The sequence below is a fragment of the Aplidium turbinatum genome, chromosome 6 (assembly GCF_918807975.1).
Source record: "Aplidium turbinatum chromosome 6, kaAplTurb1.1, whole genome shotgun sequence".
NCBI classification, from domain to species: domain Eukaryota; kingdom Metazoa; phylum Chordata; class Ascidiacea; order Aplousobranchia; family Polyclinidae; genus Aplidium; species Aplidium turbinatum.
Window position 1 is genome coordinate 23508412 of NC_137477.1, and position 24443 is coordinate 23532854.

At 37.4% G+C, this 24443-nt stretch overlaps 1 protein-coding gene and 1 pseudogene across 2 annotated transcripts in view; both read right to left on the reverse strand.

Annotated features, from left to right (window-relative positions):
• Positions 1 to 191: 191 nt before the first annotated feature.
• LOC145772528 (cytochrome P450 2C70-like) lies at positions 192 to 19716 on the reverse strand (annotated as a pseudogene). Its single transcript, XR_014289297.1, has 10 exons — positions 19601 to 19716; positions 10275 to 10602; positions 7285 to 7430; positions 6858 to 6960; positions 5866 to 5975; positions 5119 to 5240; positions 3705 to 3829; positions 3077 to 3221; positions 2434 to 2596; positions 192 to 2185 (listed from the first exon to the last, which is right to left on the reverse strand). The product of XR_014289297.1 is annotated as a cytochrome P450 2C70-like (transcript).
• Positions 19717 to 19758: 42 nt separating this feature from the next.
• LOC145772529 (voltage-dependent L-type calcium channel subunit alpha-1D-like) overlaps positions 19759 to 24443 on the reverse strand; it is a 44676-nt gene continuing 39991 nt past the window's right edge. Inside the window, exons 32-36 of the mRNA XM_082584396.1 lie at positions 23061 to 23390; positions 22122 to 22664; positions 21487 to 21559; positions 20568 to 20704; positions 19759 to 20312 (exon numbers count right to left, since the gene is read on the reverse strand). Of these exons, the coding sequence (XP_082440522.1) occupies positions 20138 to 20312; positions 20568 to 20704; positions 21487 to 21559; positions 22122 to 22664; positions 23061 to 23390 (1258 nt within the window). The 3' untranslated portion in view covers positions 19759 to 20137. The remainder of the gene's footprint in view (positions 20313 to 20567; positions 20705 to 21486; positions 21560 to 22121; positions 22665 to 23060; positions 23391 to 24443) is intronic.

A 24443-nucleotide genomic window follows, 5' to 3' on the forward strand; every position in this document is an offset into this window, starting at 1 on the left:
CAGCGAACTGTGTTACGGACCAAGACTAACACTATTTGTAGAATTTTGGCGCAAATTCTACGTTAGAGAATATCTTTCTCACTGGCACCAAACAGTGGATCCGATTATTGTAATGCGTCGCTTGGGTATACGGTTTTGAGACCTCCAACAAGACAGAGAAACAAGCTAAGTAGATTGAATTGTTGGTTTATTGCGGCAGAAAGATTACATGATCACAAGGTCATTTACCAAATTTTGTGCGCAGATACGCTTCAATCCTAAGTAGAGCTGGTGTAGGAGACAGTTCAGTCGACTTACCGAAGTCAGTGTGGCACGAATCGGCTTTCGGAATTTTGCTCTATTTCAGTACCACAAACCTAAGTTGTTTCTGGTAGAACACAAGGGTCGACTTGCCCTCGCAGAGCAACCCAACATCGGGAGCTCCCACTCTCGCATGCAAGGCAACGGTGGACTAGTCACCCTCCCCCACATCAAGGCTTGAAGCGATAAATCCGTATAAACAATAATTCAACTAGTGCATCTTATTCAAATAGAATACAAAATTTACAATTAGTAAATGGTCAAGAAATATTTAACATAACCTCTCTCAATTTATGCTTAAGGATTAACATTGAACAGCTCACTTTACACAATGCAGTTAATATAACTCAAGAATTCTCGCCTATACTTTCATGAGTAAATACATGTTCTCTTCGCTAAACTATTGTGCTGATGTAGCAAGCACAGAGAAATTGTGTTATTTAAAGACAAAATGAAGAAAAAATAACTTCAAATAGTATGCCTTGGTTGAAACAAGCAAGTGTCTAACAATCGTTCGCTAATGTTGATATTGCATCTTTCAAGATGCGGCGAAAGCTTCGAAGAAATAATACGTATGTAGGCAGTCACAGACAGACAAATGTCATTTAGACATTGAATTAACGTTGGCCATGCTGTGCCAACGTTTAAATGGATGATGAAGGACGCCAATTAATTCTCAGTCTACACTATGACATAAGTTGTTTTTTAAAGGAGTAAAAGTTAAAACTAGCGTTTCTGAAACAACAAAAACACAATTTCTGGCGCCCTTTCACGAGTCAGGCCTTTTTAGACACAATTTCCAGTCCAAAAACTGACAGCAATCCATTATTAAACTTGTTTTTCGGAAAGAATAAAGGATTGCTAAAATGCATTTGTTTTTGTACAATCCGATGGACCAACTTTGTGGAAAGAGAGATATGAATTTAAGTAAACACAAGCTTTATGTCTGTAAAAGTAACGTAATAATCTATTAACACAAAGACACGGTTGGCATTTTAGAAGTTTTCTAGAAACAACAAGCACTGCTTGGTTGGCTGATACTAGACATGATATTCAAGACGATTATAAAATTAACACTATTGTTTGGCATTTCAAAAGTAAATCCACTAGTTTAAGCATGCAGGTTCGCTCTCATGTACTCTGAAAGAAGACTCGTTTCGAACAAATATTTCATCGGCACATTCGACCAAATCACTTAGTTTACAATACTTGATGAGGTGTATTTGAACAAAGCGGTTCATCAAACTAACACTGCAGAGAACAAATTAATCAATTACCTTCGAAACAGTACGAACAGGCAGTCGAAAATTTGCCGTACAGTCGGCCAATAAAGTTATTTAAAGTAAATAGTTATAATGAATGAAGTGCAAGTTTGGCAAGGTGTAAACAAGAAGTTCCAGTTTCGCATATTGTTCGATCACCAGAGCATGACACGTAATGGAAATTTAAGCATGAGAAGAAATCTATTGTTCGCTTCCATGCTGTCTTCATAGGAAGTGTATTATAGTGAGTCATAGTTATCAAGAATGACGCAAACGTTCCGAAACTTTTGAGCCATTGAGTGGAACTAACGTTCCTCCAAAATAATCTTGTATCTGGATGGAGTGCGTATGACTCTATTTGTTCCTTCCACCAAAGAAGGAAGTCCATCTACAGACGGATCTTTGCTTATTTTGAACTTTTGGAGTAAATTGACAACGATAAGGAATATTTCCATTCTGGCAAGATGCTCTCCCAAACAAACACGGGGCCCAATTGAAAACGAGAGGACTTTAGGGGAATGAACGTATGCCCCTTCCTCGTTAATGTGGCGATAAGGGTCAAACTGTTCCGGATTCTTCCATATTTCTGGATCGTTGTTCACTCCCCATAAATTGGCCATGACCTGAAAAAAAAGATTATATTTACCATGATCAAAAAGCACTTCATCTAATAAATGATAACTTTAATGTTTGGAAGAATATTTATCAAAGAGCTTGTTTTATAAAATTAGTATTCTATAGTTTTTTTTTTTCATGTAGATAGCTTACTCTTGGAATCTACAACCCTTAAACACGGTAGAGATTAACAAAAAAAAGCACAAAAACTGTTGAGAAAACGATTCGCACAAAACTTAAGTTGAAGTCGTTTTACCATTGTTCCTTTTGGGATGTGATAGCCATACAAGGTGGCATTTTCCGTGGCTTTATGAGGGGAACCACCCGGTGTGAGCGTGCGAAACCGCATTGTTTTTGCAGGAAGGCTACCGTAAATGGCATGCTGGGCTTGTGCTCGGTGCTAGGAATGCCATTCGTGCCTGCAATGAAATAATTCACGCTATTAGTTGCTGAAAGCATAAAAATCATCGGGTCAAAAAAGCGTATCTATAAGTTTACATGAGATTTCAGAGACCCAGTAATAAACGACAATTTTCGTTTCATCCGAAAACAGCAACTTCGTTTCATTGAGAAAACGAAAATCTTCTTAATCGATCGTCATCAGTACGTTGCGAGTTCAGCAAATTCTTCCAAGTGTGTCGATTGAAATCTTATGACATAATTCTTACTGTTAAGAGACGCGATATGCTAAAATTTCAAATACAATCTTTTTAGGGTCCGCCAAGGCAAAAAGGTGGAGAAACACTGCTGCAGAGTGAACCTTAAAATAACCAGCAGCGTCACTCTTACTGTTAGTTTATTGCTTTCCCAATGGAGTCGTTCGTTTTCGACTGACCGGTGAACCAAGACGACCCATATGCTATCCAATCTGACAATAACTTCGTAACAATATTAGTTACCGATCGTGGTTTCTATCTCTTCCTCCACTTTCTTCAAATGCTGTGGATGGTGCAATAAGAGGAGCAAAACCCACGATATCGTGTTGCTGGAAGTCTCAGTTCCGGCAAAGAACAGATCCCGGAGGAAAACCTCGAGTTGTCTGTCCTACGATAAAGAATGCAAAGTTCAATCGGAAAATGCTCATATGCAACAGTACAGCGAATTATGTTCGCCAAGGTAGAAATGTACTTGTCGTCTGAATCATTCCTGTCTTTCTTATAAGACTTACACAGGACCACTGCACAAATCACCATGTCCATGGCATGTTACAAAATGGACATTTCAGTGTAGAATGACCTATAATACCTTCGATAAATGCTCAATTTATTGATGACTTTGTATTACAGCGTCACACAAAAGTTTAATAGGGTCCATCAATTTTAGTCAAAATTCGGAATAATTTAGAAATTTTAGATATCATTCTGTCTGGACTATGTTGTAGCTTGCAGGCCGTCACTATTTTCACGCAGCAGTTGGCGAACTACCAATAGATTAACGAAACGTTAGGGCTGTAAAAACAATTGTGGTTTGCGAATTGCCATTGCAATTTTCTGACATTGACTAACACATTGCTATGATGTTTCTTACTTCAAATTGCGTGTTGTCCTTCCCCGCACCGAACTGCTGCTCATAGAGATAAGCGTCTATGAAGTCCTCTAGGTTTTCGGGGTCAAACTTCTCTTTGTGCTCTTTTATGATCCCTTTCAATAAGCCTGGCGAAGAAATGGATGAGAAAAACAAATAGAGCAGCATTTACTTGAAACATTTTGTCACACAAATGTTATTATTTGAAAATTACAACTCAGCTTTAGAAGTTAGATCAGTGCTCTATGACCTTATTTCACTCACAGAGCACTCGAAAACTTTCAAAATTTGGCGGCACAGTTGGAGCAAATATATCACCAAAATGAGAAAAAATGCAAAGCATTGTTTGATTTATATACATAATTATATTAGTAAGATTGTCTTAATAAAAACAGTCGCCATACACTTTAAGAATTAGTAATTTTCGAAATCACTTTCGAAAGCCCTTGCATTATTTTCTTGGAGGATATTGATCAATGATCATTACTCGCTTTTGGTCAGTGACAAGAGACAGAAAACAAAATTACATTAAAACTAATTTCACATCGATTCGACTAGTTGTTGTTATCTGTAAATGTTAAAATAAACGTAAATATGTTCAATCTGATTACGTTACTCGGCTTTGTATGATCATGGTATGCTTAACGAGATAATCGCTCCCCAAAGCTCAAACACCTAATATCCTCCCACAATACGCTACGGTGCCGCTGCAGACCAGTTGCGGAACACAGAGGTAGATGACAATGAAGTGTCATAGTTGCTGCTCAACTGATGAGCGAAGACTTGGGCAACATGCTCAATTACTCAACAAGAGGTGATTGGTATTCTATTTTTTGCAGTACAGTAGGCTTCTTCTTCTTTCGTATGAGAGGTTGTTTTTGGACTACATTTCATTGGGGTCAAATGTCCGGGCATTCTTCGAGCAGCCACTTGATTGTAGAGTCCTCCAGCGTTGACAGGCCAACTGCCCTTGGAGGAGTAAACGTCGGGCAGTGGTATAGGATGTGATCTGCTGTCTGTTCCTCTGCACCACAGTTGCATGCCGCAGATGTTGATAGGCCTTATTTGTGCATCAAGTAAGCGAAGCGCCCAACACCCGTGCGGAGGCGATTCAACCGTACCCAGGGAGGTCGGCTAAACTCCTTTCCTGGTGGCATGGGTCCAGCGTCGGAAACAAAGGTGTGGAGTCTGGAGGTGTTGTCTGTCCACTCCTCTTGCTAGGTATTGGCGATCCAGGATGAGGCACTGGTGTTGTGCTTGAGCGGCAAAGGGGCTTCTCGATAGGGTACAGTAGGCTTACACAAGTAACACATTGGTTCGAAAAGTACGAACAAACGTAGCTTGACGTTGTCACGTAGCAATAAAAAAGTATCAGTAAAATTATTTGAGAAGGTTGAAGTTTTGTTAATTTGCTCACCTAAAATAGCGTGTTGATTTTCTATGAACCGTTGATTGACTTGACGGAAACGCGGAAAAAACCTGAGCCATGGAAGCATTACCATGATGAGCACGTACATTGCGTCATCAACGTCACCAAGCCTGATAGAAAATAAGTTGCAGAACTGGTAGAAATACTACGGAGTATACGCAATTGCAAAGAACTTAGTTATTTTTTTTAGAAAAAGACAGTACCGGTAGGCTTACGTTTGTTCAGTATTTTATAATTAAAAATGCATGGAGAATCAGCAGAGCCCTATTTAATGGCATATGCAATTCGCTCTACAACTGTAGAGCATCATTAGAGCCTAAAAAGCACACATACGGTACGAAAGCAGTACGTAAAAAACTATTGCTAATACTAAATAAATAAATGAACCTGCAGTAGCCTAACTAAGATACTGGCCAAAACTGGTACAATACTGCGTAACAACGTACGTCTGTTCAACATATGAATCGCGGGCCACATGTAAAGCTTTGCAAATTTAAATCTACGCTTCAAAAGCAACCACAGTTGCTCTGTGCTGTTTTCTAGTATAGGACAAATACTAGTTGTGAATTCAACGCCCTTGGCGTGAGCTCATTCAAGAATTAGGCTAAGGAGACGTAACCTTCTTTAAATGGATTTATTGTAAATTACACGTCATAATATATATCAATTAGCCGCAAACACAATAAAGTGATCATTTTTTCAAACCTAATTACAAAACAAATTACGTGCACTTACGATTTCTCCGTGCTCAGCAATATTTGCCGAAAAGCTGCATCGTCATATTGAAATCGTCGTCCAAGCGCAACGGCGGAAATAACGTTTGCTGTGACGTTGTAAATATCCGTCTTCAATGTATAAATATTACTTTGGTCAAAATACGGAAATCGTCAAATCAGCAAACAGTCCCATAATTTGTTTGAGAAGTTAAAATTAGCAAAGGTGTGCTGGTTCCCTTACATGATCCTAGCATTGGGAGATAAGAAGATTATCAGTTATCTAGAGACAGTACAATTATCACGGTACTAAACCTTCAGCAGTAACCAGAGTAGGGTGGCAAGTTTCATAATCTCGGCAGTTTTTTTCTTAAGCAATTACGCCCATCATCATCATATTCCATCGTCGGTTTGTTCCCCACTAGTGGGGGTGGCCGATTGGCCCATGCAATTTGTTACATCCGGGGTAGAGGTGAGCGGTGTTTATCAACAACCAGCTACAGCAGGGTGTCCACCAAGGATAGCATGATTGAAAAAAGAGCATCTTTTCAGCTGTGCTACCCAGTGGCATTAAATTAGTAACACACATTAAAAAGACCCCGAGGAGTCCAGTGGTTAGAGCGTTTTCCTCCACAGCAGTAAATCTAGGGTTCAAGATGAGTAAAAACAAAAAAAACTTCAACATTTTTTGTCCATAACACTCCTTTCGAGGTTGATAAACACGGAGTGTCACCACCAAGTCAGTCCTTTACTGCGATATATCCTTTGCTGAAAGCAGGTCTTTGGCTGAAGCATTACAAAACAAAGGTTCACATGAAATAAACGGGAGTACTTATTACTTTGTAGACACAATACATTTAGACACAAAGCTTTTAGACAAGCTCCACTAGATCTAGGACAAGCGCCATGGTGTAGAGCAGAGAGACATAAGTGTTAATTACGATATCGAGATTCAGGAATATATTTCTGAAATACCACAATGATGAAAAAATGCATGGTTTTATGAATGCTTACTTTAATGTCAACAGGTTTTCCAGATTTTTGTTTGAAATGTTCCATTAAATAACTCCACTCTCTGTTGATAATGTCTTCCATCTTTTTTTGTCCGAATCCAAAACTACAAAAAAAAACACTTGTAAATTTCCTTGTGACGCGTCACGTTTTGCAATAAAAGAAACATGTTTTAATGCCTAATGCATTCATTTTCGCCAGATTAGTGACATTACACACATGACATGATGTTGGTTGATTTATTATTCTATTGCTGCATTTCTGTTTCACTCACACACGAGATTAAAGAAAACCAAGTCAATTGTGTTCAACACAATCAAGCAAACCAGAAAAAGCCTTACTAGAATAATGCTAATTCACATAATAAAAAAATGGGACAAAATGTAGACATCTGCTTTTGTATAGCAATTTTTGACCTATAATAACCAACCTGCGCAAGATTTTGTTTCCAAATTTTCTTTGAACTTTAAAGCTATCGTTGTAATCCTTCATTGCCAACCCATAATCTTGAGTGACTTGGTGAAACAATGGAATAGATGGACGACCAGAAAACTTTGAGCCTTGTTTCAAAAACGCCTGGAAATAAGGCAATGAAAAGAAAACATTATGATTTAATAGTTTAAGGTGGCATTATGTATAACCAAAAGAAAAATCACTAACAAAAACTGAATTAAATATTTTCAAACATACAGTACCTACGGTACCTACTGTATATGACCAGGGCTGCGATTTTTGCCTTTTTCGGTGACGAGGTCACTCGACACGCGCCATCACTATTCGACAAACGCCGCGCCTTACGGAAAAAAAAAAAAAAACGAAAAAAAACGAAAAATAAAAAGGAAAAAAAACTGAGAGAGGACTAAACATCGTCAGGTCCAGGAACAATCGGAGGGGGGCATCACGTGATGCAATCATAAGGGTGCTGACTTGCGTAAACTTTCCTTCGCCAGGTACTTCAAAGCAAGGTCTAAAAGCGATGCTTCACACGAGAAACTCCCAAGGCGTCAGTGCCGCCATTTTGAACACTGCAGGAGATAGCTTTGATCGAAGTTCCAACGCCTGGCATCAAACATTTCGCAACACACGTTTCGTGCTATTCGACACAACGGGTTTCTTTTATAGATGAAATAACCTAGGCTACGTTGAGTTGTCAACGTCTATGCCAGTTTGTATTGTCGCCTATCGGCGTTTGAGCTAATCAACAATATTGCTCTGGTAAAATGACTGTTGGATACTTGCTATGAAAGTTTTTCAAATGTAGAAAACAGCCTAGTTTCCGACCAGACGTTCAGAAATACAGAGGAAAAAAAGCCGCTATTTTTATGGAAAGGAACATTTTGAACACTGCGGAAAAATGCTTTGATCGAAGTTCTAACGCCTGGCATCAAATATTTCGCCACACACGTTTCGTGCTATTCGACATAACGGGTTTCTAACTTTCTTCGAAGTAGGCTACTTTTACATGTCAACGTCTATGCAAGTTTGTATTTATGTCTGACTTATGCACTTGTTGTTCCAAGAATGGAGAATTTTTTTGCAATGTGAATAAAGAATAGTAGACAGATAAACACGGTTGCAACTCGACTTCCTTCCACTAAAAGTGTTTCTGTGATTAGTGATTACGTAATGGGCGATTTTGCACTTGCATTCACAAAAGCACACAACCCAGCTAGCAAAACCCGTCGTTTTTACATTGATTCAACGTCTGCAGACCTTGAATCGAAAAAACGAGAAGCGAAAAATATACTAGAGTAGTCTATCACGACCGCACTGTTTGATTTGTTGTGATGTAATACTAAAAGTAGCGATACGCACGCTGTTACGTTAATTCACCTTAAATAACGCAAGGGGGAAAGTAAGTTAATTTTGGGTTACCTTTAAAGTAAGTTAACAGCACAAATCGATTTAAATTTCCTGGAGGGTTATATTGGGTAGGCTACCCAGACAGCAAAATCATCATTTTACATTGATTTAACGTCTACAGACGTAAAGTCAATGCAAAAATAACGAATTTTGATGCCTGCGTATCAATGCCCAAGAAAAAATTTACGTTTGTTTTACGTTAATTCGACATCTAGCGACGTTGAATTATCATAAAATAACGTTAATTGTTCAACCAGGTACCGGTAACAAATTAATAGCTCACTGCGAGATGATTGCCTCGATTTACGTTTACACTAACATAATTTCGGCACAATTGAGATACTGCGAGCAAACACGAGTCTGTTTGATAAAGAACTAGCTGTCAGAATCGGAATCACCAGATGCTGTATCGGAGGATGAGGTTGTCGCGTCGTCACTAGAATACTTAGACGCAAACTTAAAGACGCAAAACTGCCTGTTCATGAACGCGCGATGCCATATGATTGGAAGCAATACTTTACTGCCAAAAAACCATTTATCGAATTTCGTACTACTTTTTTAACTTGACCCCGTAGCTTTTCTAATTCCAATTTGTTTCCGTCATAAAATTCTTTACAAATTTTGCAAAATACCACACTAACTTTTCCTTCTGTTTGATATAATCTGTAGCAGGTAAATTCTACTTTTTAACTGCATCTTCTTTCACCATAATTTATATTCGCAACGACATCGGTAAACAATAAGCATTCGATGAAAAAATAACTTTTGCGTAACAATAAGCCGGTATTTATAAGGTTGCAAACTCTTTACAGTTCACAAGAGCATTGTCAGCGCATAAAATAGCTTGCGTGATGCTCTGGGCTACCGCCGTGTGACACGCGGTGAAGAAACCCATAAAATTTCGTTTGATTAAACATTAAAGCATACGGCAATTGCCGCCGTAATCCAAGGTTTGTTGATTTGGCGACGGCAATGTTTTTGCCGTCGTAGATACAAGCTAATTTCGAGGGCTGTATACATGTCCGGTAGGTACATAACTTAGCGCTTGATACTCCTTTGCAATCACTCAACCAGCGTGCGATTAAAAGCTTAAGTAAGTGACTCTGATACCACACAACTTGTGCGGTAACTCGCGGCCAAACGCTTATAATCTGACTCTTGTGACGTCATATTACTATTCGACAAACAAACGCAGAATTTTTGGTCGTTCGACAAGAAAGAAAAAATCGCAGCCCTGTATATGACCAACGTAAATGATTAAATAGTAATTACATTAGTAACTGCATAATACAATATTAGTATTACAAAACAAAAAATTTGAAGATAATCATGTAAGGTTAGCAGATAGCTAGCATTATTATCTAACTTAGTGGTACAAGAAATTGAGGATGCCAAAACATTTTTTGTACTGTAACCTAGTCATCTTCAGTATGACAGCTATCGGGATATTGTAGGCTGTGGCTTACTAGCAGTCTGCACATAAAATATTCAACAAGTTTAATATATATTATATATACGTATACATAATCTATCTAGTTGAATTCATCTATCTTTTACCGCAACAATGGCTTCATATGTATTCAAGTAAACAACACGTTCATTTCTCATTGCAACAGACATGACAGGTCCATAGTTTTTCGTACTCCATTCTTTGATCACTTTTTCTGGATCTTTGCGCAATTGCAATATTGATCCAAGAATTGGCAACCCTTTCGGTCCAGGTGGAAATCTTGGGTGAGGTTTTTTACAATATTGCCAAATAAGAAACAAGGTGCACAGTAACAAAATAAACCATGTGCTAATGTCTTCAAACAGCCAGTAAGTAAAGTTCTGTAGCATTCCAAACATTGCTGACAGCATGTAAATAATGGCACAAATGTAGGTTCTGAAAACAGAAATAGAACACAACCGTCAATGCGAATCTGACACAACTAAGCCTTCGGTTTAACTTTAGAATTAGTCAACTAAGCTTTGACAAAATAACATCCAGGCTTATTGAAATTGTCGTAAACACTATACAGAGTAATCAAGTCAAGTGTAGACAAATAGTTATTAAAATAACAATACATCTAAACAGGAAAAAAATTACAAATATGAAGAAAAATACAAAGAAAAGTATAAAAAAACAAAACATATTCTTCTTTTTCAGTATATATATCCTCCCTTTGCTTTCACCAAAAGCCTTGGTTTGTTGTGTGCTTGACTGCATGAGGCACGCAGCCACCGGTTCTTTGGACAGACAAAAAGTTATTCACTGTCCAGGCTGTGCATAATCATCAGAATGATCCTATTTATCCAAAATTTTCTGAGGTTTATGTTGTTAATCAGACTCCAGCTATCGTCTATTTGTTGATTGACTAATTCATTTGTATTTCTTTCCATCCAGCTGATGCGAAATAATCTTCTGTGACACCACATTTAAAAACTTTTTAATGTCACAAAATTTTTTTGCATATCCAAATTTAACATCCATAATCCATATGTGACAATTGGACATACAAGAGTTTGCGTTAATTTTACCAACTGTTTCCACACTATTGTAAGTGATGTCACAACTGTTTTCGCCATAGCAAACAACCTTCTAATTTCTGTGCTGTCATTGTAAGTGTCTGTTATGACACTGCCCAGATAGCAGAAACTCCTTACATTTTCAATAGCATTTCCACCAATGTATAAATTTCATCTGTTTTATGTATGGCCACCACTAAGATGAAATTGCAAACCATATTCTTCACTATTTAACTTGACTTTATTTAAAAGTTTTTGCAGTTGCGCTACACTTCCACCAACCAATACTATATCGTCAGCATATCCAAAGTTGGTTAGGCTTACCACTTTTCCTCCAACTGTCACAGAGCTATTAAAATTGTCCAAAGCTTTTCTCATTATGTGTTCAGTAGGCTATATAAATTGAAAAGACACGGTGACAATATACAATACGGTATACAACATCCCTGTCTGCCATCTTTTCCAATGGAAAATCACTCGGTGAGTTCTTTTCCAGTTCTTACTGCTGCTTTTTGAGCAGTATACAGGCTTCAAATTAAATTGATCAGGTGTTGTATGAAAGCCATAGCCTTCCAGAATTGTTGGTGCTTAATTGAATCAAAATTTTTGAATAGTCTAAAAAACATAAATGAGTTGAAAAGTTGCATTCTCTTCGTTTATCTATCTGCATTTTAAGATTGAATATTGCCTTTTTTGTTCCTTTGCAGGGTCTACAACCAGCCTGTTCTGGAGCTAATTCGTGTTCAATTTTGTTTTCTAGTCTTTATTTTAATTATTGTTAACATTACCTTGCTTACGTGACTTATCAAGGCAATAATTTGGTTGTTGCTGCATTCCATTATATTGCCTCTTTTTTTAAGAGGACAAATATTGATTTTATATTTACCCAATCATCTGGCCAAACGTTGGTTTCCCATATTCTGATACAAAGTTTATGAATTGTCACTGCATTTCCTCCAATATTTTTTCAACAGTTCTATAGGATATACGGTACCGTACCGTAATGCAATAGACTGCAATCAAGATTGAGCTTATATATGTATAATCTTCATTGCCTTATAAGCTTTGTCAAAATTATGATTTTGGATTTGCGCAATCTATGACATCAAATGACGAAATTGTGAAGCAATATGAAACGTCATGAATTAGGTTTGCTGAGATGATGATGTAATGTAGCTGTTGCTGAAACCAGAATTGCCAGAGGATACAAATTTTTCCAGCCTAATGCAGGTTTCAAACCAGCCAAAAATTGCAAAAAAAAGCCAAGATTTTTTTGTAAGTAGTCCAAAAAAGATTCATAAAGCACATAGGTATTTTACGTACACTTAAAATGACAAAGTGCTTAAAAAAACACGTTTCCTTTATATTTGTTGGTTTTATTTGTAGTAGGCGGTTCGGTTTCAGAGAGCCAGCAATCAGAGAACTCACCCAACCGTGGTCTAAGAGAGTGACTATTGATGCCTGAAAACCTGATTATAGTATACTGTATAAGTCTCACCCTCAGCACTCAATATTTCATTCAGGTAACTTCAAAATCAAGCAACCAACTCCGGTCAAAAAGAAGCTCAATTTGGAGGGAAAACCGCAAATCTGGCAACTTTGAAAAATTTTGTTTTCTTTTGCGGGAGTTTCCCGGAGTTACAATTTTTTTTCCAAATTTCATGGAAAGGGAGATCGCACAAACTTTATCTTTGGAAAGTCAATCAAGTTTACTTCAAAAATCAGAATTCTGTAATTTCGCATACGATGCAATGTTTAAAAGCAACAGATAAAAAAAATACAGTTTATTCCTTTCTAGCGGCACAATTAGCAGTAATCTGCCCTTACAAAGCTGTAGTTAGCAGTTAGCACAGCGACATCCTGAGCACGATAGTGGGATGACCTGAGAAGTTGAGAACAATATCTAATCCATGCCAGTGGTTCCCAACCGGGGGGGGGGAATTCTCCAGTAGAGGCAAGTGTGAAATTTGCCAGGGAAATTTGGATTTAAGATTGTAAAGCTTTTTAAGCTTAGTAAGTTGGTGTAGACTTGAGCTTTAGAGTGTTAAGGAGAAGCACTTAATTCCCGATTATTTTGAGAAACTGTGCACTGACATAGATGCAGACCATCACGTAGGCCTACTTCTTTTTCATGCAAATACTTGATGGTTTTCAAGAGGAAACTTAACCAAGGGAGTGTTTGAGCTCAGACACGATCTTAAATTATTGTTTGAACTTCAAAGAAAATTAGAATTTGTTTTATTGCTGAATGATGACAGATGGATTAGATGCCTTGCTTATTGGGTTGATATGTTTGATCAATTGAATAGGCTATTCCATGGCTTCCTAAAGATACGGCCTGATTTGTCACATTTTGCAGAAATTTTCAGATTTTGCTAACTTTTTGCTAATGTTTAATTAAATTTTTCTAAAAATTATATTATTACGCTTTCTGTAGGCCTATACTGCTTTCCCAGACGACACAATAGGTTTTATCATCTTCAGATGTTGATAAACAAAGAAAATTTGATTTTGAAGGTTTTAGTCAGACTGTTAATTTTTCAATAACAGTCTGATTCAGCATTTTTCAACTCACTTTTTCTCATTTTTTACTGTTTCCCCAAGACAAGAAAAAGCTTTTATATCACTAGGAGACAGCAAAAAGTAAAAAAATCTCAGAAAATGTCAGACAAACACTACCAGTAGCTGTAATCAAAATCTGCAAAATGTGACAAATCAGGCCGCATCTCCAGGTGGCCATGGCTACATTAAGTTTGAAAATGCAAAAGAAAAACACTAATATAGCCTACGGTATATATTCAATCATCATCTCTGTTTAAGCAGATTTTCCATCAACATGGGCTATATGTAGGCCTATCCATGAGTCATTGACTTGTTGATACCATGATGTGGTTTTACAAGCCGTAGCCTACTGCTTCCATGCTGGCTTACAGCTCTGAGAACTAAATGGCCCATCTAAGGATCTGAGAACTTAAAGATCGTTGTGGCGTCTTTAGTCTTGGTTTCGTATAGAGTAGGCTATGGTAGGCCTACGTAATAGAGTAGCCGAGGCTACCGGTAGCCTAACAGTTTTCTGCAAATTTTCTTGGCATTTTTTAATGCCATTTTATACACAAAGGTGCTTCTTTTAGTAGCCTATAAGCTTTTCCATGAACGATCCAAACAGCATAGCCTACTACTTCTATGAATTATGAGATTTATGATTTACTTGTGACAAAAAAGCTTCTGGTAGTTCTCTGGCCCTTCCACGAATTAGTTCATTGTTAATATGTCAATAGCCTGCTTCTAGAATCAATGCTGTAGGCTAGATAGGCACTGTTTTCATACTTGTTCCTGTCCATGTAGTCTAAGCATATGTTTGGGTTGTGGTTTCCAACTCCAAAGATGTTTTCTTTTTGTCACTAAAATGCTTTAACAATAGTTGGAAAAAAAAGCTGCAACATTTTTTTAAGGTTTCATATGTAGGCAACTGGCTACCTGTAGCTTAATTGTTTTCACTTGTGCAACGCTTTGCCTTAGGGCTAAGGCCTAGGCTACACATATTTCTGGGCAGTATTTTGCAATTGAAAGCGTGTATAGGCTAATGACATAAACTTGAATGCAGGGTATCAAGACCAAACAACTTTGCAAGATTCTTCAGGACATCATGCAGTAGGCTTCCGGTACTTGGAATGCAGGTGTCAGTTTAAAGTCAGCCTAAGTGGCATCATCATCATCCACTTGCCTCTTCTTTAACAGATGAAACCAGACGTTTGAAGAAAAACTCAAGGTATTTGCAACCCTTTGGCCATGCTTTTTGGTTGTTGGAATTAATCCTATCCAGATTTCTTGCAAAGATGTCTTGTTGTCTTCTATCACCAACTCTAGCCATGTTTTTTGGTCTCCCAAAATTTCTTGTGGATGGAAATATTTTTTTGTCTTTACTAAAGCCTTGCATCAGAGATAGCCTACGTTTAACATGCAGGCCAGGATTTACGGGGGGGGGGGGGGGCAGAGGGCGCATGTGCCCCAGGCCCCCCTTTTGAAGGTCCCCCGGCGTGGAAAAAATGCGATTTTGTGTTGTAATTTTTTTTCAGCCTTTGAAATTGGGATTAAAAGAAGGGCAATAGCAAACAACCAGACAACATGTCCGTCCCGGTAGCTCAGTTGGTTAGCGCGTGACTTCGTGAACGAAAAAGCTTCAAGATCAAGCGGCGCTGGTTCGACTCTCGGCGTGTGCGCTCGAGCAACGCATGTCAAGGACTGCTCCCCATTCAGCGGCATCTAATAGATGGAATAGGCTACAGTAATTCTCCGGCAGTAAGACTTCAACAAGCTTGTCATGACTTCAAAAACTTATGGCCATTGCAAACAACGGTGTAAACGCTACGCTATTTGACATAGAGAAAGGCGGGCAAGTTGTGCAAGTCCCCGTTTGAAAGGAAATAAAGAGCGTAACGAATGTTTAACCAGAGATATAAATACAAGAGATAGGCAATAGAATCCTCGTACGCTTTAAACAGGCGGCGATGTTGAAAAGCGGTCACGGTTGACTGGATAGGGATCAAGCCGCAGCTCTCTATGCCCGCAAACTGCAAAACGTGATAATTTCAAGCAGTTTACCCAGAGGTTTACAGGTTTAGTGAGGAAGTTCCATGGAATTTGATTGTTCCAATTCAGTTTTGTAGAGCTTGCATTAATATTCGTCTATTGGAAAATTAAATATGGTAGATAACTTAATTGCTATCAAGCTAAGTTCCGTATGCATTATTGACCAGTCGGCAATAAACCTAGCAGATTACGGTAGCCCTTTTGGATTTATTGATTGTTTTGCGAGTATGTAGGAAGCAACATGCAGGTTTAGCAAGAGTTTCAGTTTTTAAACTACCTGGCTAAATACTTAGTCATGGGCATGGTAGTTCTTATTGCCGTTTGCAAGATTAGGTTATGAATTGTGGTGTATTTTACAGTTATGAATTCTGTTGTTATAATCATTCGTATTTGTTTTATAATTTCAGGAATGCTATCATTATACTATTTATTTGCAGTTATTTATTAGATTATAAATGCCAGCTTTGAATCGCCCAATTCCTCAGTGTCACACGGATAGAAGTAAAAGGTTTTTCTATATTTAAACTGTCAATGTTTATGCGAAAGGGAAGTAGCCTACAAAGTGTGGCATAATGAAGTTTTGAAGAATGTCATACTTTAACTTAAGTACAGAGATGAACGTGATCCAAGAGATAATATTAAACAAGTTCTTCACAAAGGAAATGCTGGAATTTGTGAGAAACACTTTAATGCAGAGGACATAATAATAAATTCCAAAAGTAGCAGTAAATCTTTGAAGTTTGGTGGCGTCCCATGCTTAAACTTGCCACAGAGAACCGGTGATAAGCTGCTGTATCCACTATGCGTCTAACACTGGTGACTGGTCCGAGACCGAATTACACCATCAATACATGAAAACATTGGAGATGTCAGGAAATCTTTTAACAGGATAAAACGAATTGGGTGGCAATTTCAAGAACATGCAGATTATATTTCAATTCAAAAGAATGACATTGTTCTTATTGTAAATATTTCAACATTAGGCTACAATACAAATTTAGTGTGTCTAACTTTCATTTTAAAGTGTCTGAGGACAGTCAGGACACAATGTTCTGTAACAAGCTTGGTGCCCAAATCACAGAATTAGAAGCACATCCAGAAAAAATGTGTCCCGGTATTACAACAAAGCCGGTCATTGGCACTAATTGCATTGTATATTACAAAGCATACAATGTATTACAATGTTGACTGATTTTCAAAAAATATTTTTTGAAAGTCAACTTGAAGTTAATCAAAAGAAATGTAAAACAAAATATCATCCTGAGATTATCCGATTTGCTCTCAGCCTGCAGTTAAAAAGTTCCTCTGCATATGATCAACTCGGATCAACTTCGTGGAGTTTTGCGCTTGCCATCAAAACGTACTTTATTTGATTATCGTCATATGCATCAAAACCAAACCGGGACATTCAACAATCATATTCCGGATGCATTAAAAAAAAGTCATTCATGGATTCATGCAAAGATTTTGAGAAATACTTTTATATAATGTTTGATGAAATGAAAGTACGATCTAATTTAGTAGTCAAACCGGAAACCGAAAAAAACATAGATTTTTACAGATTAGCCTATGGATCAAATTTATCAACCGATTTAGATGTGGCCAATTATATGCTTGTGGTTTATGTTAAAAGTTTTGCAGGAAATATCAGTCGGTCTCTGGCCTATTATTCAACAAACACAGCTAAATGTCATAATTTAGTGAGCATTGTTTGGGGAGGTGTAGACAGCTTGGAGACACATTGTAATTTGAAAGTGCTGGGAACTGTTTGTGATGGTAGCGCAAACAATCAAAAGTGTTTGGAAATTTTAGGATCTGGTTCTGAAAAAGTAAAAAATCCATTCACTGAAGAAGATAGGTTTATTTATTTAATTAATTTATTTAATTATTAAATGATCCGCCCCATCTTATAAAAATAGCAAGAAATTGTTTATATGCAAACCGAGTTGGAGGAACACGATTGATGCAATACGTTAATGGAGAATTGATCTTGTGGGATCATTTTAAAGAAGTGGCCTTTACTGAGATGAATCGAGAGTTGCGATATTTGCCAAGAATATCAAATAGTCACGCTTACTTGACTTCTTTTTCTAAAATGAATGTTGCTGTTGCTGCCCAAACACTAAGTCGCTGCGTATCAATGGAGTTGAAGAAGTATGGTTTTAATGCCACAGCTCAATATTGTTCCATGTTTAACAGGTTCTTGGATTTGATGAGCACAACATGCAATTTTACAGCAGGTAACCCGGATTTAAAACAATATTATTCAACTACTGATGCCAGACTTGAACGATTGCAAGGTGTATTTTTGCCGTATCTTAATAGTTGGCATGAACAGATAAATGCAGACACTCAAGTTTCCAGGGCAATTAGAAAAAAGAAATCATATCTGACCAAACCTTTAAAGGATTGAAATTATCAGTTAATGGCATGATCGGAATTATCGAATGCCTTTTCTTTTGTCAAACAACATGCCATTTGTTTGTACAAAACGTGTGAGCCAAGACGTATTGGAACATAGATAAAACTTCCATTTTCCTATAGCCTAAAATATATCGTATGCTTTTATAACCTTCGTTTTCAAAACGTGAACTAAGTGAACTCCGAAATCGGAAATACTGTACTACTGAATGCCTCGTAGCCTTTCCCTGATCGCGGTTGATCCATATCCACGCACCGTGACGGTGACGTCATCATTTTTCAACATCGATTCACGAGTTGGCCACTTTGCCTATCTCTGTATTTATATCTCTGGTTTAACGCCATTATTATATGTTACCTATAATGTCTTTGAAGCACGTGAATCGCAGTTATCAGTTTTTTGGGCAGGTTAGGCTTGATCAACGATATAACGTGTTTAGGTCTTAGGATCTAAATTCGGATGCAAACGAAATTTGATTTTTTGGATGCACAGTAGTTAATTAAATTAAGGAATTAGTCAAACTTTAGCAGTAGGGGTCAGTAGACATATGATGTAGTTGTATTTTTGCAGGTAAAATTTTTTCTTACATTTGTTAGTTTTCTTGAAATGTTTTGTTGTTTAAAAAAAAAGTGTAAATGGGGCAAGTTGTGCAATTGATGACGGGGCAAGTTGTGCAACTGTTCCTGTAAACCGCCTTTGTTAATTTACAAATGTTGTAGCCTATTAGTCAATTTTACATAGTTTCAAAGTCTGGAGATAGTGAATGAATGTAAAAATAGCTGATTTGTTAAATTTTTTGTACTTTGCTGTCCGTAATATGTTGCTCAACTTGCCCCTAGTGTTGCTCAACTTACCCCATGGTGCTACTCAGCTTGCCCCATGGTGCTGCACGACTTGCCCCGGAAAAATAATTCGGGGTTAGTTGTGCAATCGTTACTTAAATTTAAATACAGTGCAAAATAATAAATAAAACCAACCAGTTTTTGTCTTAAAACTTGGCCTATTAGCATCTTTTTGAAATGCAATACTTGAGTCTTCAAAAAAGTTAGTGAAATAAAAAAAGATTAGATTAAAAAAAAACCTGCTCAACTTGCCCCGCCTTCCCCTACTGAAGTTTAAATTTTCTACGGTGACGACATTAATCAACAATTTGCAACGTATTTGCAATAGATGGGTGTGATCACTCGATGAGCGTGCACCCATCGTCAGCTTTGTGGACTTGAGCACGTATATTATTCGCGTTTTGTTCATACTTGCTTCTCGGCTTCTCGGCTCGATCTCTATGCTATATTATGGCAAACGTTGTTTTCTTTTTATAGTCAGAAATAAAATTAAACGGATTAGGCAGCAGCTTTAATCTCACTCCCTTTGTGAAAGATGGCTTCCTTGGCGGAGATCGAGTTTAATGATCTTGACCTGAGCGGAGCAGCATCTTGGGTCAAATAAGAAGTTATCCAAACCAGTCTTGAGCAGGGACATGGTCGGAAGTTTATTGCAATAGTAAATAGAAAGGTTTTAACATAATTTATACTGTATTAAGCTTCTACAAATGTGGTAAAATTTAAAAATTGACTATTTAATTCACTTTAGTTAAAATAGTTCAAAGGTTTTTTAAACAACTCAGTTTTTAAGTTAATAAAGATGGCAGCCCAACTTAGCTTACATCGGCTTCAACAATATTTTGGTAAGTCGATTGCGGCTCGTTTATGGAGAGTTGCACAATGCGCATTGATCAACTAAACATAGAACATGCACGTTCAAACACAAAATTAACTACTACACCTGCAGAAAACACAGTCAGTAAATAGAAACATAAATACGGTAGCTTATATATTGAAAAATCCGACGTCGCTTTGACAGAAAAAACAAAATCACAGAACCAGTTGGCCCAAAGGTCACGCTACAGATTTGGTAAAGATACAGACTCAAATTCCAATACAGATTCTAATAGGTGCTCATTGTTCTTTGCTGCAGCAGCATTGTACAAGCTATTCTCTAACGAGTTCACGTGGTGTGTGCAAGGGTCCTGTAAAAATGGCAACTCAGCAGGCAGGGAATCTTCGCTGCTGTACGTTCTGTAAATAGTTCATGTTATTGTTAGATATGAAGCGATAGGCTAATTTGTTTGTGCGTGACAAAATAACTTTGTCCTTCTCATTGGACGATGTGATAGACAAAAAGAAGAGTAACTTTGCCATTATTGAAGCACGAGTATTGACGATCATTAAACTTACTCTATTGCATATAATTTTAACCTTCAATACTAATTCTAGTCTTGAATATTAGCATCTAAGAAACAGCTCTCAAAAGGGTGGCGTCCCACATCTCACCTAGCCTTTAGAAACGTGTCTGCTGCTTTGTCCAGCTCTTCCACAGACATACTGCAAGCATCGGCGAGTTCTCGTGTGGTTTCTTCAACAAATTTTGAATCTGAAGCCAGTATCGGCAGTCCTTTTGACACAAATATCTACAAATGTGCACAAAGTGTAAACTATGTTGTTGCTTAAAACTGATCACACATTGTCATTTTGAAAATGGTCTTTAAACAATGCAAAATAAGCCACTCATCTTGGAATATACAAAGACCTATCTTAGGACTTACATAGTACAGTTAATACACACTATGCAGATGCGATACGGAAATATTGAGATGAATAGAAATAGCAAGAAACAACTTCGTAAAACTAAAAAAGACATTGACAACACGCAAAATTAACATCAACACTCGAAAACGAATTATGAAATACTATATGGACTACGTTACTTTACAATGCAGAAACATGGATACTATCGTCACAAATGATTAAACGACTCTTAAGGCATTTGAAATGTGGATTTATAGAAGAATGCTTAAAATTTCATGGAGGGATAAAATCACAAACAAAGATGTAGCCTACTATCTAGAATACAAACCAACATGGAAATTCTACAAACAATTAAATCAAGAAAATTGAAATATTTTGGCCACATGATTCGCAATAATTCTATTCAAAGAACTACTAGAAGGAAAAATGAACGGCAAACGAAATAGGGCAGACCACTAAGAATATGGACTAATGATATTGAAGACTGGCCAGGACTTAATTACAAAACTGCAGTAGAAAAACCTCACAACAGAGAAACTTGCCTCATTGTCTCCAACTCTCGACGAGAGGAAGGAACTTCATGATGATGATGATGACACACTATCAGTAAACGAGAAAACCAAAAAGTAGGCCTACAAGATACAGTATTGGGGTATTGTTTCACCTTTTCAATGAGTTCTGCACAACTGCTTGATTTGCGCTGTGTTCTTGACCCGTAAACCCAATTGCGCTTCTTCCTGCCAGCAATATACTCTTTTTTACTTATTGCATTGCAATTGGTGTTTATATAATTTTTTCCAGATTGCAAATATTCCAAAAGAGTGGAAGAATCTCCAGACTTTTAATTGCACGATTCCCAATTTTATCCAACAACAATGGCAATACTGTATTTATTTGCAATAACTTTTTTATTGGATGTGACGGATGAATTTGCAGCCTAGTTCTGTTGCAAAAGTTTCAGTAGATCATCACAGATTGAAAAATAAGTACTGGTAATAAATTGAAAAGTGATTATTTAAGTATTTCAAAAGAAAATAATGTTTTTAAACATTGTCACACACTACATATCTTAGAGATCTTCTAAAAAATACACACTATGCGATACCTTTGGAGATCGCTATCTCTAGTTTAAGAACACAGTAAGATGATTAATCTAGACCTGCTGTTTGTTTTGTGCAATAAATTAGGGATCAAACAAGTCGTACCAAGAAATCGATCAACTTCGTTAACACTGTAGCTTATTAAAAAACAAAACTAAAAGTCCCAATAAATAAAAATATTATTTACTGTAATTCTTACTTTTTTCTGGGATCATCCATGTACTCATCTTTATCATAATGAGGAAATTCTGAACAACAAGATGATGGCGACGATATGGACTTTCTTTGGTTATCTTCCAACATTCTACATTCATTACAGTTGCAAAACTCACTATCTGTGCAAGAGCTGTACGGACTTGTTGGAACAGTGGGTGAGTACACCGGGCAGAACCCGTTCCTTTCATAAAACCGTTGATCGAACGAGGGCGAGGCTGTTGTGTTCATTCTTTCTGTGCAGTCACAAACTGTACAGTTACAAATGTCCACACTACCAGACGAGACGCTGTTACTTAATGGTCCTCCTTTTTCGCTATCCGTGCTTAGTGAGTTGTGTATTGCCATCGTTGAACAGTGTGAAAACTGGTAACGCTTTTTCCAGAGAGGCCTACTTTGTGCACATGGTAAAAAATGATCGGTACAATTAGAATTCTTCCGGTGGAAGGAATGAGCAGGTTTCTCCCGGACACTTTCATCTTCGCACAAAGCCGACCAGAAATGAGAAGATGTTGTTCTTTCTCCGTTGCTGGAAACATTTTCATTGCGCCAATTTTTCTTGTTTTTAAATCCGATAACAATTATTGTAAAGTAACTATTTTTATATAGAAGTGTGTACAAAACGTAACTTTACCTGCAAACAGACAGTTTAAATATTGTCGACCTCGTCGACTGCGCCTATGCCTCTTCAAGTTTATGAAATTGTTAAAAATGCATTAGCGTAAGACTCAAAAAAGGCCTTTCCTATTTAAATTAAACACTTTAAAGCAGTCAAATTAATTTGTTACCAATTTTTGCAGCTGTTTGTTTTACTGCTTTAATTTTTCACTAAGTTAGCTGATGCTTATTATGTATTCATGGACTTATTGATTTAATGCAAATAAATAATAATAACAAAAATGTCTTTGTTTTATCATGATCATACCTGATGGTGGCTTGCTCAGAATTAGGAGTTAAATGCGCTCTAGGTCTCTGTTGTGTGCATGGTCCTTGATCCAAGTCTAAGTAATTGGAAGCAGCACAATTTGGAATGGAATTTTCAAGATCACTTTTGCGCATTGTTGGTTGAAAGCCTGTTTTGTAATTGCTACCTGTTCTGTCAAAAGCACATTCCGTGCAAAACTGATTGATTTCTAAGTCGCTTCTTGAGCAATAAAGGTCTTCGGGCCTTGATCTGGGAGCTCCGCTTGCAATCTTCCTCCTTTCCAACGCATGAGGCGGTGAGTAAGAACACGGCAATGTGTTGATGGTATTGCTGAAAAATAAATGCTGCTTATTTTTTTTCAGTTTTGTACTCTACATACTGCAATAGAGAAGTATTTAAGTTCGGCACCGTACCATGATAACCCGTTTCAACCTACAACCAGTGATCGTTGACAAAGTGTATGCTAGCGTTTTGCAATGAACAAATATTTGTTGAACTTTTTAGTTTTTCCGATTGGGTGACCTGCTAAATGCAAAAAAGATCTTTTGATTTTGTCATAGAAATCTCTATTGCAAAATTCATTCGAAAATCACTTTCAACAACCACATTGAGCTTCTGAAATATAGATCTTGACATCTATCTAAGTCAGGGGTGACGAACCTTTTTGTGGTCGCGGGCCACTTTGTCAATTACACATGAGTTATCGGGCCACACAACTTTTTAATCGTAACCTACTGTAATCTTTTAAAAGCGACTCAAGATATTATTCATGAAAAGTAACAAACGACAGATGAAAGTAATAAAACCCATACAGTTGAAATTATCTTACGTAGAATTGAAACATACAACAGTAAAAAATAAAAACAAATCAACTTGAACAAAAAGGATAGACAACAGTACTTACACTCAGGCCCGGATTTAGGGGGGGGGGCAGAGGGGGCAGTTGCCCCGGGCCCCCCGACTTTTGAAGGGCCCCCCCTATGTGGAAAAAATGTGATTTTGTGTTACTTTATTCCTTTTGACCTTTAAAGTTTCTGCAAAATGCTATGCAGTACTGGACTGATGCTACTGTAGACGTAGAGATGGTTTTTACGCGCCGTAGGCGCGAAACATTTTTTTGCACGGGGGCCCCCCGATCTAAAAGTGCCCTGGGCCCCCCATCAGCTAAATCCGGCCCTGCTTGCACTGATAATGACGACAGTTTAATTTTCGAAGCGTTTGCTTTCATATGAGTATGATTTCTTCTTTTTTTTGGTCTATCCTTTTTATTCAAGTTGACTAAATGTTTCGACCATTATGCTCCGAAACAACAAATCAGTTAATGAAATTTCTTTTTCAAACAACAAACAAAAGCCCATGCCAATCATACAGCTGAAGCTATCT